This window comes from Sinocyclocheilus anshuiensis, unplaced genomic scaffold (assembly GCF_001515605.1).
Source record: "Sinocyclocheilus anshuiensis isolate Anshui unplaced genomic scaffold, SAMN03320099.WGS_v1.1 scaffold544, whole genome shotgun sequence".
Classification (NCBI taxonomy): Eukaryota; Metazoa; Chordata; class Actinopteri; order Cypriniformes; family Cyprinidae; genus Sinocyclocheilus; species Sinocyclocheilus anshuiensis.
The window spans coordinates 2,197,348-2,211,227 of NW_015555763.1; the positions used below are offsets into that span (position 1 = coordinate 2,197,348).

Genomic DNA, 13,880 nt, shown 5'->3' on the forward strand with positions numbered 1-13,880 from the left:
ATGAAAGTGAAACTCGAGAGTTTGTTGTTTAGAATTTAACTGCAGTAAAAACGTTTTAATTTTGTCCACCGATACAAAATAAGTCGCTTTAGAGCGCACGTGAACAGAGAAACAAGCGTGTTCCTTGTTCTTCTGTCTTTTAAAAGGCCTCAGAGCGTGATTTGTATAGTGCGTGTCCCACTTCCAAATGCAACTCTGCTATTCATCTCCCTGGTTTGAGAATATCAGATTAGCTAGCTGATAGTCCTCTGCCATTTAATTCACTAAAACTAGTGAACTTGAAAACTCGGTGCTCAGAAAGTATCCGAACGCTAATTACTTGTGGGAGAATTATGAAATCTTGATCAAGTGAAATTGTGGTTAAATCCACGCGTTGTGGTCTGTATAAATATGTGCTGATATCTGCCGAGATATCATTGACAGTTATTGTATTAATTGCAGTAAATCTGTACATTAATTTACCTCACTCTAACGAGGTGAGATGGTTTAGCACTGTAAGAAAAGACAAGAAGGTTTTAATCACGTTTATTTAAGGTTCTCCCTTGCTTAAAAACTGTTGTTGTCTTTGTTTTAAAATTTAATCCTGGTCCTCTCCTTCGCAAAGGACTCCCTGGACTGTGGCCTGACCAACATCCACAGTGTGCGCATCCCGTCAAGCCCAAATGCACGATCACGTTACCTAGCTCGTAGCTTACTTATCAAAGAATGTATTGACCTGTGGCCAAGGAAAATACACACAGTCAGATTAAGATACACGGACATTAACGGCTCGCTGGACGACCGTTGACAAGGTGTAAACTATTCAAATTTGAAATCAGTTTTAATCAGGTTGACCTCGAATTTTCAGATTCGATTCCTCAGAACCTGAGCTAGAAATAAAATTAATGATTAATTCCCTTATAAAATTTAAATGAGTTAAATTCCTTACAGTACAACAATACTTAGCATGAAATAAATGTATTTCAAATACATTTTAGTATATTTATTTTTCACTAGGGCTGTTAATTCAAAAAAAATTTATAATTTGTTTCATATCATGTGCTTATAGTGAGTGTATAAATATTAAAATCATGTACAATAGAAAAACAAGTAAAATGCCAGCAAAAACTAATAATTGTCATGCTTTAAGCAGATGAAATGTTAAAGTGGAATGTGCGTTATTAGTAACAGTTGTTGTAGTGACTACTTAAGGAGCATCTTGAAAATATCTTTAGTTTATAGGAATATCTAAGTACTGAAATATCACGGCTGCATTGGTTTTAGGTGACATTGGCCAATCTGATTTGTATGTTATATTTCAGACATGGTGTCATGGAGTGAATGGAGACACACAAGCAAATATTATGTGAGAATTTGAATATAAACAAGGCAGCTTTATTTTGGTTATATGGCCAACCCAGCAAGAGTGAATCTCTGTAATAGTTATGATATACTGTATGAATGATATTGATGGAGCCTAAAAAAGTAGTGGGTGGAAGGAAGAACCTGATGTTCCTTAAATTGTAGTGAATTTGGTTATTCATCATTTGAGCAGACACTTGAACAGTTCCAGCACAGGTATTGGTAGGAGATTGTGGGAAAGAGCTGATAGAATCCAGACTCAAAGTAACAACCTGTATAATTTAGGCAACTTCACTACCTACAAAATGGCAAATCAAATGTATTAAGGGTCAGAATGGATGTTCAAAAGAATGATTTAATGTTGGATTTTATGTGCCTGTAGGAGATTAATGGGAATGAGGCTTGGACTGCCATGACATGGTCCAACAACAACCCTGCAAACAACCTGAACCACGCTGAACAGGAACCAGCAGGCAATAATGGTAAGTGGAGAACATTTACAGTACAACCTCCATGAAACATTTATGATTATCTGTCTATAACTATCTATACTTCCATTCAAAAGTTTGGGGTCAATAAGTGTTTTTATCTAAAGAAATGAATACTTTTAGTGTGCTTTCACACTTGGTTTGATTGCCTGTCCTGAGCCTGGGTTTATTTGATCTTTCCTCCTCCTGCCCCCACTGGATTGTGTTCACACAGTTTTTTTTTTTGGATCCTAACCATGGTACGTTTGCGTCATCACCAGAGTGCTGATGGTGAAATTAATTGATACCATTGCTTGCTTGGTACTTTTGGATTTTGAAAATGTTGTACTTTGGATTTTGAAAATTTGGTTTTGTTTCCAAACCACCAACACAGAACAGCACATGCGTCTATTTGTCACAAATGTAATGCAAAGGTTCAAAAGTATGCAGTCAATTTCTGCTGAAGGCGAGCGGAAATGAGACATAAATTCTCACTGCTTGCAGTGCCGCACGCAGTTCACATTATCCAACCAAACTTGACGTCAAACGAACCCAGGTGTTTGAGTGCTGTGAAAGGCAGCATTACATTTATCAAAAATGATATTAAAGACAAACATAGTTACAAAAAAATCTGTTTCAAATAAATGTAATTCTAGACTTCAGGGACCCTGTAGATGATAAGCCTTATGGAGAACAGTTGAATAAATGCTATATTTTTGAACTTTCTATTCCTCAAAGAATCCTGGGAAAAAAATGTGGTATAGTTTCCACAAAAATATTAAGCAGCACAACTGTTTTCAACATTCATAATAATAATAAATGTTTTTTGAACACTCAGCATATTATAATGATTTCTAAAGGATCATGCAAACATTGAAGCCTGGCGTAATGGCTGCTGAAAATACAGCTTTGCTATTACAGGAATAAATTACATTTTAAAATGCATTATAATAGAAAATGGTTAAATTGTAATAATATTGCACAATAGTACTGTATTTGTGACCAAATAAATGCAGCCTTGATGAGCATAAGAGGCGACTTCAAAACTGTAAAAAACAAAAATCTTATGACCCCAAACTTTTGAATGGTAGCCATAAAACCAAGCTCAAGTTTAACCTCCTCCTGTGTGAAAGTGTATAGTGACGTATTTGTTATTATGGCACATGTACATTGTGTAACAGAAGCAGCTCATCAGCGATGTTGCTGCTTTACTGTCTACAACATTACGTCATGTTGTTTGTGTTATCTGCTTTGTTATGGAGACTTTGAACTTTCTCTTTCAGCACACCATAGATAAAGTCATAAATAAGCCCTTTATGTACTTTAGATAGCCAAGTACTGTATGTGGAAGTAAGTGGCTAATTTCAGTGGGAAGGTATAGTCATCACTACAGTTGCCTTTGTTGTCTTTGCCTGTTATATAGCACAGTTGTTCTGAAACATGCTTCCCACAGCGAGAGTGGTATATGCACATTTGGTATATATACATTTGCATATTTGCATATACATACCATAATGGTTTATATACATTTGCACAAGTAAGCAGAACCTTTTCTGGCCCCTCCATTTGCATTCCAGTATGAATACCCTTGTGAAAAAAAGTACACTTTAGCATACACATTCAAAAATTGTGTATTATGGAAATAATATACATCAATATGTAATTTCATGGTAGCTTTTATAGTCTTTTTTGAAAATGGTTAAAATGCACTGCCGAATCTTCTGAATCAGTATCTTGGAACGCAAAGGTTCTCTAGTATGGCCTCCTTGTATAAGGAGGAAATATTAATGTAAATAGGAAAAAGGATGTTAGTTATGTTAATACTTTTGAAAAATTTAAATGCATTTCTTTATGATGTGTAAAAACTGTGATATACACAGAAGTTTAGTTTTTCAGTCTATTATTCTATTACTCTCTGTGATGGTGATTTTGTGTCACATGGCTGTAGGTTCTGTCTATTCCTTCGATGAGGAATGGGACGATGATTCCGATGATGGCAAGTCGACAGGCGGCTATGGAGGCTCACAGGCGGACGAGGGTGGAACGATGCAGCGGGGCGGGGCTCACTCTACTATGAAATTATCCCTCAACAAGTAATGTTTTACTTTTGACAACTACCAATATTAATATTTCATTAATAAAATAAACTTTACAAATGTCAAAGCCATCTTTTCCCATAGGTTTCCAGGGTTCTCTAAGACTCCAAATCCAGAAGTGTATCTGCTTACCAAGCACATATCTAAAGGAGATGACAGACTGCCAATTTATGTAAGTTATTTGACTTCGTCATGTGATTTGATCCCATGCATCAAGATTGATTAGATAGTTAGATAGTTGTTCTGGATAAAAGAATAATCAAACAACCTTGGGTTTGTTTTAAGTGGTATGGTGAATGGATACATTAACAGGATGAATGTTTATTTTGCAGACAGGCGAGGTAGGTCCAGTATGGTTGTATCCACAAATTCAGTTAGATTGTGTTGTGGCTGATCCCAAAAAGGGGTCAAAAATGTACGGCCTGAAGAGCTACATTGAATACCAGATCACACCTAATGTAAGTTCCTTTGAAGCACTTCTCAAGACTACTTGAATAATATTGACTTACTGTAATTTTTTGCTAACAAGTCTTGGTTTATTTTTATGTTTAACTATTTTTTTTTTCAGACTACAAACAGACCAGTCAATCACAGATACAAACACTTTGACTGGTTATATGAGAGGCTTGTGGAGAAGTTTGCCTGTGCTCTGCCAATCCCATGTCTACCTGACAAACAAGTTACAGGTAAATAAAGCAAAAAAGTAATAGTGATTAGAAAAGCTTCTTGCACCACCTTGACATTTAGTTTTTTCATAATCACCAAAAAGTGTTTTTGGCTGGTAGACTTCCTAGCATCTGTCTTCTGTTTCTCTTTAGGCCGATTTGAAGAGGAATTTATCAAAATGCGCATGGAACGCCTGCAGGGCTGGATGTCCCGCATGTGTCGGCATCCGGTGATCTCAAACAGTGACGTTTTCCAGCTCTTCCTTAACTACAGAGACGAGAAGGTGCGTTTGTTCAAATATTTATATTAGTAATAGACATGTAGTTTAATATACTGGTGCAAATGCATAGTCAAATAATATATATAAACAGCTGAAGAGCTCTTCTGTTGAGTATTGCCATCTGTTTGCTGATATTGAGATCACATCCTTAAGAAGTGTTTTACAGTGTTATATATTAACTTTGACTAGTGAATAGTTAAGTTCAGCATAGCAGTTCGGGAGTCTTGTAAGTTATGTTTTATCTGTTGTTTCTACTAGGAGTGGAAACTAGGGAAGCGGAAAGCAGAAAAAGATGAAATAGTGGGAGTGAAAATCTTCTCCAACATAGATCCAGAGCTCCCAGAGTTAGATCCTGCTCAAGTGTGAGACTATATTTAACTCCTTTGATAACTTTATCCTAAAATTAATTCAATACATTTTTAATATATAGTTTTTAATTATATAAAATGATTGTCTATTATTTATATAATATTTTAATATTAATAGTCATTTAAAATTGTTGTAATAATTACAAATTATGATTAATATTAATTAATAATTATATATAAATATATATATATATAAAATATTATATATATACTGCCATTCAAACGTTTGGGGTCAGTAAAATTTTTCTTTTTGAAAGTAATTGATAAGTTTATTCAGCATTAAATTGGTCGAAAGTTACAGTAAAGACTATTATGTTATATTAACAAGAAAATTCTATTTTACAAAAATGCTGCTCTTTTGACCTTTCTAATTATCTAAGAATCCTGAAAAAAATGTATCATTTCAACAAAAATATTAAGTAACACAACTGTTACAGCATATTAGAATGATTTCTGAAGAATCATGCGACATCACAGGAATTATTTGTACTTCAAAATATATTAAAAAAGAAAACAACTATTATTTTGAGTATAAGAGACTTCTTTCCTAAACATAAAGTCTTACCAACCCCAAATTATGTATTATATTATATTATATTATATTATTATAATGTAATATATTTGTATAATAAAACAATTGTCTTATTCGATGTGATTGTAGGGAGCAGAAATATGAAATGTACAGCCAGTTTACTAGATCTATGGACAACAGTGTTAAAGAACTACTGACTGTTGGGCATCTTCACTGGAAGAGATGTACAGGCCGTGAGTTCAAATGCTATATTTTCAAGTACAGTATATTATCAAGTGCAGTCAAATGGTATATGTGGATTATTTCATTACTGTTACCATCTTGTGATTTGTTCATAGTAAAAATCTTCTGCTTTTAAACCAACAGCATTACAGAAGGAGTATCGGCAGATTGGAAAAGCATTTCAGAACCTTTCATCAGTTTTCAACACTAGTGCATACCCAAGTAGGAAACTGGAGCTTTGTTCTTTAAAATGCTTTCATAGACATGTTCTCAGCTTAAATATTACATATAAAAATATTTTTGATTACCTGATGATTATCTAATCATGTTTTGTTGATGTGTTTTTCTTGTACGTTATTTTAAGGGGAATACACTCTGACAGAAGCATTGACTGCAACAGGAAAAACGTATGAGGAAATAGCAGAAATCGTTGCAGGACAGGTATCAGAAGTACAGTATTTCCTCAAATTAATACTTCAACAAACAGTTCAGTCCTTGAACTTCTACCAGTGCCATTCACTCATCATTAGCATGTTTCCTCACATCCTGTGCTGCTATTTCCACAGTTTGATAGAATTGTAACCACAAGGCTACCCAGTGATAGCAACATCCACGACTGCTGTTTTTAGCATTGTCCACAAGTTTAAGCTTTTGTTTTAATAAGATAAACTTTGTCTCTCAGCCAAAAAAAGATCTACACTTCCTGATGGAAACAACCCATGAATACAAGGGACTACTGGGCTGCTTCCCTGACACAATAGCAGTTCACAAGGTTTAAACCGTTCACCTTTTGCCTTTCTACATTTAGTGTTTTACTGTTTTGTTTTGTTTTATTTATGTGTATGTATGTGTATGTTTAAACAATTTTTTTTTTCCTCAGGCTGCCATTGATAAAGTAAAAGAGGCTGATCATTTGGTGGTGATGAATAAGATTAGCCAACAAGATAAACTCATCATGGAAAAAAACCTCAGCACCATGTCTTATGCATTGCAAGGTATGTTAGTAAAGTGTTGTCTATCAGTGAAAGACCCTTTGTCAAAGTGGTCTTTTATATACGTGCACCTGTGTGCTTAATTGTAGTGTTTGTCACACACGTGTAATCTTAGACTTGCCATCTGTTTCTCTAGCGGAGATGAATCACTTCCATAGCAACCGTATCTATGACTACAACAGACTCGTGCAGTTCTACCTGGAGGAACAGGTGAAATTCTATGAAACGGTTAGTGATGGGATACTAGTGTGTACGGACACCATAAACATGGCATACGTAATGCAACATACTATGTATGTAACGTTCTTGTGTGTTCTCATTGGTTAGATTGCTGAAAAGCTGAAGAAAGCGCTTGGTCAGTATACCACCATGTGAGGACTCGCTCTGAACAGCAATACTCATCAAATTGTGTCAGTTCTGTGGAATTTTAAAAAAGGATGCTGCTTTTGCTTTTTTTAACGCTAATTCACAATTAACCATCTTGTTTCCATAAAATTCTGTATTGCTGCATTGTGTCATATATATAAAATATAGGTTATAAGGGAACAAACTATGTTAGATGTGCAAATCAGCATTCACCAAATATTGTGTTCACTGAAACAGGTCAAATACAAAGCTTAACTGTTATTTAAGCTAATGTAACACTCCCCGACGTTAAAAGAATAGTTCATGCAAAAATGAAAATTTGCTCACCCTCAGGCCATCCAAGATGTAGGTGAGTTTGTTTCTTCATCGGAACAGATTTTGAGAAATATAGCATTAAAGTATATCACTTGCTTTTACTTCACTAGACGTTAATTGATGGACTGGAGTGATGTGGATTATTGTGATGTTTTTATCAGCTGTTTGGACTCTTATTCTGACGGCACCCATTCACTGCAGAGGATCCATTGGTGAACAAGTGATAATAAGGCTAAATTTGTCCAAATCTGTTCCAATAAAGAAACAAACTCATCTCCTGGCCTGACGGTGAGTACATTTTCAGCAAATTTTCATTTATGAGTGAACTACTCCTTTAAGACATTTAATTCTCTCTGTGTAAATTGAGGTCTCTCAGGGACTCGTTCACTTAGACTGGGCCATCTAAACCAAATGAGTTTATTAACGTCTTAAATTGTCTGACATGATTTTATTTTCTTGTAGGATGTGAAATTAAATATGACATATTTAGTGGTATGTATTGGATAAAAGCAATAAGGACATTGTCTTTTACCTGTGGTAAAATGTTCTATGCAAAACAAAACTAAAAATGTCTCATTGTCACACTCTGTGTATAAAATGTGTTTTTAACTAGCCATCCAGTGTGTAATAAATCTTTCTTTATACCTTTCCAAGTCGTGAGTTGTGAGGAGAGTTGTGATGGCCATGAATGCTCTGCATTTTTTGGCCTTGTGTCAAAATTGATTTTGCAGTTCTAGCAGGAGCACAAAAATATCCTTTTTGAGAAGATGGTAGAATTATCCAGTATTTATGCTAGCTCAGGGTCCACTGCAGAGGATCCATTGGTGAACAAGTGATAATAAGGCTAAATTTGTCCAAATCTGTTCCAATAAAGAAACAAACTCATCTCCTGGCCTGACGGTGAGTACATTTTCAGCAAATTTTCATTTATGAGTGAACTACTCCTTTAAGACATTTAATTCTCTCTGTGTAAATTGAGGTCTCTCCGGGACGCGTTCACTTAGACTGGGCCATCTAAACCAGATGAGTTTATTAACATCTTAAATTGTCTGACATGATTTTATTTTCTTGTAGGATGTGAAATTAAATATGACATATTTAGTGGTATGTATTGGATAAAAGCAATAAGGACATTGTCTTTTACCTGTGGTAAAATGTTCTATGCAAAACAAAACTAAAAATGTCTCATTGTCACACTCAGTGTATAAAATGTGTTTTTAACTAGCCATCCAGTGTGTAATAAATCTTTCTTTATACCTTTCCAAGTCGTGAGTTGTGAGGAGAGTTGTGATGGCCATGAATGCTCTGCATTTTTTGGCCTTGTGTCAAAATTGATTTTGCAGTTCTAGCAGGAGCACAAAAATATCCTTTTTGAGAAGATGGTAGAATTATCCAGTATTTATGCTAGCTCAGGGTCAGTTTTCTCTCTTTGGAAGAGGAAACAAATCTCTGGCCTTAGAGGAAATGAGCATGATGACCTCAGTTTGTGAGAGTTCATGTGAGCGTGACCTCAAGCAAAGAAACAGACTTTCTCCTCCAAAACTATTTCCTTCCCTTAATCTTGAGGCAGCTTCAGTTTGGACTTTTTCCATTTTTGACCATAAGGAGTCCCTTATTTTGTCTGGGACTTTGTAATGCAAATAATCATCAAATCATGTGATGCCCCTCAAAACCTCTTTCATTCCAGTGCCACGTTCATTTGCTGGTTTGTTCCACCCTTCCTGCTAGTGTGTGATAGGCAGAAAGAGTCTCTATGGATGGTGCAGATATGTTTATCTCATGGTAAAATAGTCTGAAGCTTAAAGCAGAGAGGTAGAACATGGAAAGATAAAATAGCAGGACATTTGTCAAAAACGAAGACATTTTTATACATTCTCAAAGTAGTTACAAAATGTAAACAATGTTGTGAAACAGACATTTAGGAATTAAAAGGCTGTACATTTTGGGAGTGTTTGAGCACCTGTTGCCTCTAAATTACACAGAATTATTGAGGCTTAAACAGCAAACATATTTGCATTTGCCATGTGTGGAAGGATATCTATTAATAGAGCTTTCACAAATGTTCTCATGAAATACAGAGACTGGCTGCAACAAACCCCTTAAGATAATACATTTTTATTGAGAATACCCTTACAATTATTAAACTTTTTTGTTTGTTTAATATCAAGATTGGTTTGATCCTTTTAATTAATAAGTCATTTAAATTAAGTCATTAAGTTATTTAAGTATTAAGAATCAATTTCATTTCATTAAAAAAAAAAAAAAACATAATGAATTAAAAAGGTTTTCTTAAAGGAGTAGTTCACCCAAAAATAAAAATTCTGCCATCATTTACTCAGTTTCCACTTGTTCCAAATCTGTATGAGTTTTTTTTTTGTTGTTGTTGTTGTTCAAAAGAAGATATTTTGAAGAATGTTGGTAACCAAATAATTTCACGGTAGCCATTGACTTATATTGACTATAGTACAGAAAATACTATAGAAGTCAATGGCTACCATCAACTGTTTGATTACCAGCATTCTTCAAAGTATCTTTTTTGAATTTAACAGAAGACAGAAACTCATACAGGTTTGGAACAAATGGAAGAGGAGTAAATAATGAATTTTCATTTTTGGGTAAACTACCCCTTTATGGTTTTTGTTGCAACTAGTCACAGGACTTATAAACACTTAAATAATCTTAAAAAACACATTCTCTGAGTATTTCTAGCCAATGAAATGTAACAGAAACATCAATTAACATAAAGTATATGTATCAAAATTATATTAAGTTATGAATTATTTCTATTTAATTAATAATGATTATCCAAATCAAATACAATTGTTTTTGTACAAGTCAAAAATTATCCATGATAACCTAATAATGCATGTTTATTATAATAAATTGATTATATTAGTTACAATACATTGAATGCTTCAGTATGTCAAAGACCAAGATTATGAGACACATTTGACCAAAATGAGTAATGTGGATATTTTGTCTTGAATGTCCAGATGAGACTTTCCCTTTAACCACGGTTTACGTAACTGCTTAGCCACGGAGAATCAACAATGACCTGATGATGTCACTGCAGTATTGTTTTACACAGGTCCTAAAGCTGTGTTATTATGGGGAGAGGCGTGGCCTGTAGGTCCGTGGGCGGATCATCATGCTCACCTTCTTCAAGGAGTAGTAATCTGAGTCCTTCCAAGAGTACCACACAATCCCATCAGGCCCCAGAAGATTCTTCCCTTTGGCAGAGTAACGCCCCCCCTGGTGGTCAAGATAAACATAGGACACAGTTAAGATGGTTGGGCTCATATTTTATATCTTGGAATGGTTTCATTTTTCCTTCATTTGTATAAGACCTTATAATACACTCCATTGAGGTTGGCGAAGAAGCACTGATGGTACCACCAGCCTCCGTGAGATATCTCAGCACAGATGTCACCTGTGTCTGGAGTGCTGAAGCTTTGCTTGTCATGGTACCAACCAAACGAGTCCTCAACTGTACCACTGAATCCTGATACATGGAGACGATAGAGGTTGTCCTCGTTCTCAATCCTGCCAAAGCAAGAATTTTTGCTTGAGTGGTTTAGAAAAATGCAGCCCATTCAAGATGTAGATGAGGGTTTATTTTTTTCTTCATCTGAACAGATCTGGAGAAATTTAGCATTACATCACTTGCTCACTAATAGATTTTCTGCAGTGAATGGGTGCCGTCAGAATGAGAGTCCAAACAGCTGATAAAAGCATCACAATAATCCACAAGTAATTCACATGACTCCAGTCCATCAATGAAAGTCTTGAAGTGAGAAGCTGCATGTTTGTAATAAAGAAATCCATCATTAAGATGTTTTATCTTTAAACAATTCATTCTGACGGCACCCTTTCACTGCAAAGAATCCACTGGTGAGCAACTTTATCTGTTCAGATGAAGAGAAAAACTCGTCTGGGATGGCCTGAGGGTGAGTAAATTTACAGCAAATTTTCATTTTTGGGTGAATTATTCCTTTAATATTGGAGCATCTGTAAGGATTTTCTCATAAAAACATTTAAGAGATGAAAACAATATGATGCAACATTTTGGATCAGGTAAAAAAAAATCAAACCTGCATTAATTTAATATTAATATTTTATATTTAAATAATTTATATTTATATGTATTTAGTATTTTATGTTTTATATATAATGTAATTTAATCTTACTGTATTAAATATATAATATTTTATAATATGTCAGACATTTTAATATTAATACAGTATATCTGATTTTAAGATTAACATTTTTTTATTAAATATTAAAATATTAATTTAAATTTATTCATAGTATTTAATATTACTTATAAAAAAATAAGTAAGTGTTCGAAATATTCTAAGAACTTAATCTTTCCAAATGTTTACCAGAATTTCTGGTACAGTGCATGTTTGAGCTTGCCATTCCAGTCCTGGAGGTCAATGCAAAGGGAATACTCTCCCTGGCTGGAGATACCGTGGATATGGTCATTTCCTAGCCAGAATTCTGCATGCAGATCTCCGAAGCCATCCCTATATTCTGTCCATTTGCGGTTGAAATTGACCTTTCCATCCTGTCGACGCTGAAACATAGTCCATCCACCTCCTGGTCCAAAGAATGATTCTTTAATCCCAAGTATCATCCACTAATGCTCCTAATTTAACCCAAACTTCCTGTCTATAAACACAAAAATGCAAACCTTGGGTCTCCATATCACAATAAACTTCTACGGGAGTCGATCCCATTGAAGGGACAACAGTAAAAATCCCAGATCTATGGACTCCATTGTAGTACAGGGATGCACAGTCAATTGGACAGTTTCGTACATGCTGAACCTCTGAGGAAACATATATTTAATCAAATCAAGCTATTGCTAAAAATGTCCAAATATGTCAGTATGAGTTTTGAGATGCCAATGACCTTGTAGTATTATTTTTCCTTATTTGAGTTATACTTTTTAATTAGCAGTAGTTCACACAAGAATTAAATATCTGTCATCATTTACTCACTCAAAGAAGATTGTAAAAAAATTCTTAGTCTGTTTTTTTTTTTTCTCTTTCCATCCATATAATGAGAGTCAGTGGGGTTCAGTGTTGTTTTGACTTTCATTTGATTGACAAAAAGAAAGTCATATGGGTTTGGAATGACATTAGGATGAATAAATGATGACAAGGTTTTCAATTTTGTGTGAACTATCCCTTTAATGATCAAATAACCACTTTCAAAATCTTCAGTACCTAGTCGTGCTGACCTGGGTGAAGGGTATCTTGAGAGCCGAGGAGCGGGCTTGTGCGGATGATATTGATCATACAGCCAGGATTGCGCCTCACACGCTCTACTATCATAGTGAGGTTGCGAATCTGTGTTTGCATGTCGTAGATGAGTGATCCATGGATGTGCAGCAGTGCATTGGTCTCTTCATAGATCTCCTGCAGCATGTGGAAACGATGCTCTAAAGACGAGTTCATTCCATACTTCTCCTCACGCTGCCAGCACAGGAAAACAACATTCAGCAATTCAAAGCACAGTGCACTTTGAGGACACAGCTCATCTAGTATTTGCAAACAGGAAAACAAATGGTAAACTAGGCAAGGCAAGGCAAGTTTATTTATATAGCACATTTCATACACAATGGTAATTCAAAGTGCTTTACATAAAAGAAAAGAAAAAAATAATCACAACAATAAAACAAGGAATTTAAAAACTTTGAAAATGATTAAAACATTGATTTAAGAGGTTTAAAATGAATTTAAAACGGTTAAGAATAGAAAACGATTATACATAAAATATAGTGCAATCAGTTCGGACATCGCACAGTACTCATTTAACACAGATTAGCTTAATCCGGTAACACAGTTCATTTAGGGATTTGAAAGCGACCCAACAAAACAAGATTATTCACAGGGGTTTAAAAAGTTAACAGAAAACTGCATCGAAATCAAAAAGTGTGCAGCCAAAAACATTCATATTAAACATGTACTTTTAAAAAAGTAAACTTTTTTTTTTTTTACTTTAGGAATAAAGAAGACAAAAGATTCTCTGGATTTCTGGGAATTATTTGTTTATTTATTTGAAATTGATTAACTGAATCATGAAATTGATTAACTGAATCATGATTTCATTTATTTGTTAGCTCAGTAAAAGGTAAATAGCAAACACACACACACATAATCTCTCTCTCTCTCTCTCTCTCTCTCTCTCTCACACACACACACACACACACACTCCCAAACTCTGTCTC

The 13,880-nt window shown here is 34.7% G+C and overlaps 3 protein-coding genes across 8 annotated transcripts in view; 1 reads left to right on the forward strand and 2 right to left on the reverse strand.

The window, feature by feature from the left end:
• Positions 1 to 7,809, forward strand: part of LOC107674085 (sorting nexin-9-like) — a 15,826-nt gene extending 8,017 nt beyond the window's left edge. For both annotated transcript variants that reach the window (XM_016467962.1, XM_016467963.1), the window contains 14 exons: positions 1,724 to 1,823; positions 3,757 to 3,901; positions 3,989 to 4,076; positions 4,237 to 4,362; positions 4,473 to 4,590; positions 4,723 to 4,853; positions 5,109 to 5,212; positions 5,880 to 5,983; positions 6,117 to 6,194; positions 6,337 to 6,413; positions 6,655 to 6,744; positions 6,853 to 6,967; positions 7,101 to 7,192; positions 7,292 to 7,809. In XM_016467962.1, coding sequence (XP_016323448.1) covers positions 1,724 to 1,823; positions 3,757 to 3,901; positions 3,989 to 4,076; positions 4,237 to 4,362; positions 4,473 to 4,590; positions 4,723 to 4,853; positions 5,109 to 5,212; positions 5,880 to 5,983; positions 6,117 to 6,194; positions 6,337 to 6,413; positions 6,655 to 6,744; positions 6,853 to 6,967; positions 7,101 to 7,192; positions 7,292 to 7,339 — 1,416 coding nt within the window. In that variant the 3' untranslated portion in view covers positions 7,340 to 7,809. The remainder of the gene's footprint in view (positions 1 to 1,723; positions 1,824 to 3,756; positions 3,902 to 3,988; positions 4,077 to 4,236; positions 4,363 to 4,472; positions 4,591 to 4,722; positions 4,854 to 5,108; positions 5,213 to 5,879; positions 5,984 to 6,116; positions 6,195 to 6,336; positions 6,414 to 6,654; positions 6,745 to 6,852; positions 6,968 to 7,100; positions 7,193 to 7,291) is intronic.
• The window catches only part of LOC107674089 (techylectin-like protein), a 26,332-nt gene extending 15,033 nt beyond the window's left edge, over positions 1 to 11,299 (reverse strand). For 2 of the 4 annotated variants that reach the window (XM_016467968.1, XM_016467969.1), the window contains exons 1-2: positions 10,993 to 11,299; positions 10,802 to 10,897 (exon numbers count right to left, since the gene is read on the reverse strand). In XM_016467968.1, coding sequence (XP_016323454.1) covers positions 10,802 to 10,897; positions 10,993 to 11,238 — 342 coding nt within the window. In that variant the 5' untranslated portion in view covers positions 11,239 to 11,299. Of the gene's footprint in view, positions 1 to 8,539; positions 9,444 to 10,801; positions 10,898 to 10,992 lie in introns of those variants that run through there. The other 2 variants (XM_016467971.1, XM_016467970.1) reach the window with 2 other exon arrangements.
• LOC107674087 (angiopoietin-4-like) overlaps positions 11,144 to 13,880 on the reverse strand; it is a 9,673-nt gene continuing 6,936 nt past the window's right edge. Inside the window, exons 3-4 of one of the 2 annotated variants that reach the window (XM_016467965.1) lie at positions 12,877 to 13,125; positions 11,144 to 11,188 (exon numbers count right to left, since the gene is read on the reverse strand). In XM_016467965.1, the coding sequence (XP_016323451.1) occupies positions 12,877 to 13,125 (249 nt within the window). In that variant the 3' untranslated portion in view covers positions 11,144 to 11,188. Of the gene's footprint in view, positions 11,189 to 12,001; positions 12,245 to 12,876; positions 13,126 to 13,880 lie in introns of those variants that run through there. The other variant, XM_016467964.1, reaches the window with a different exon arrangement.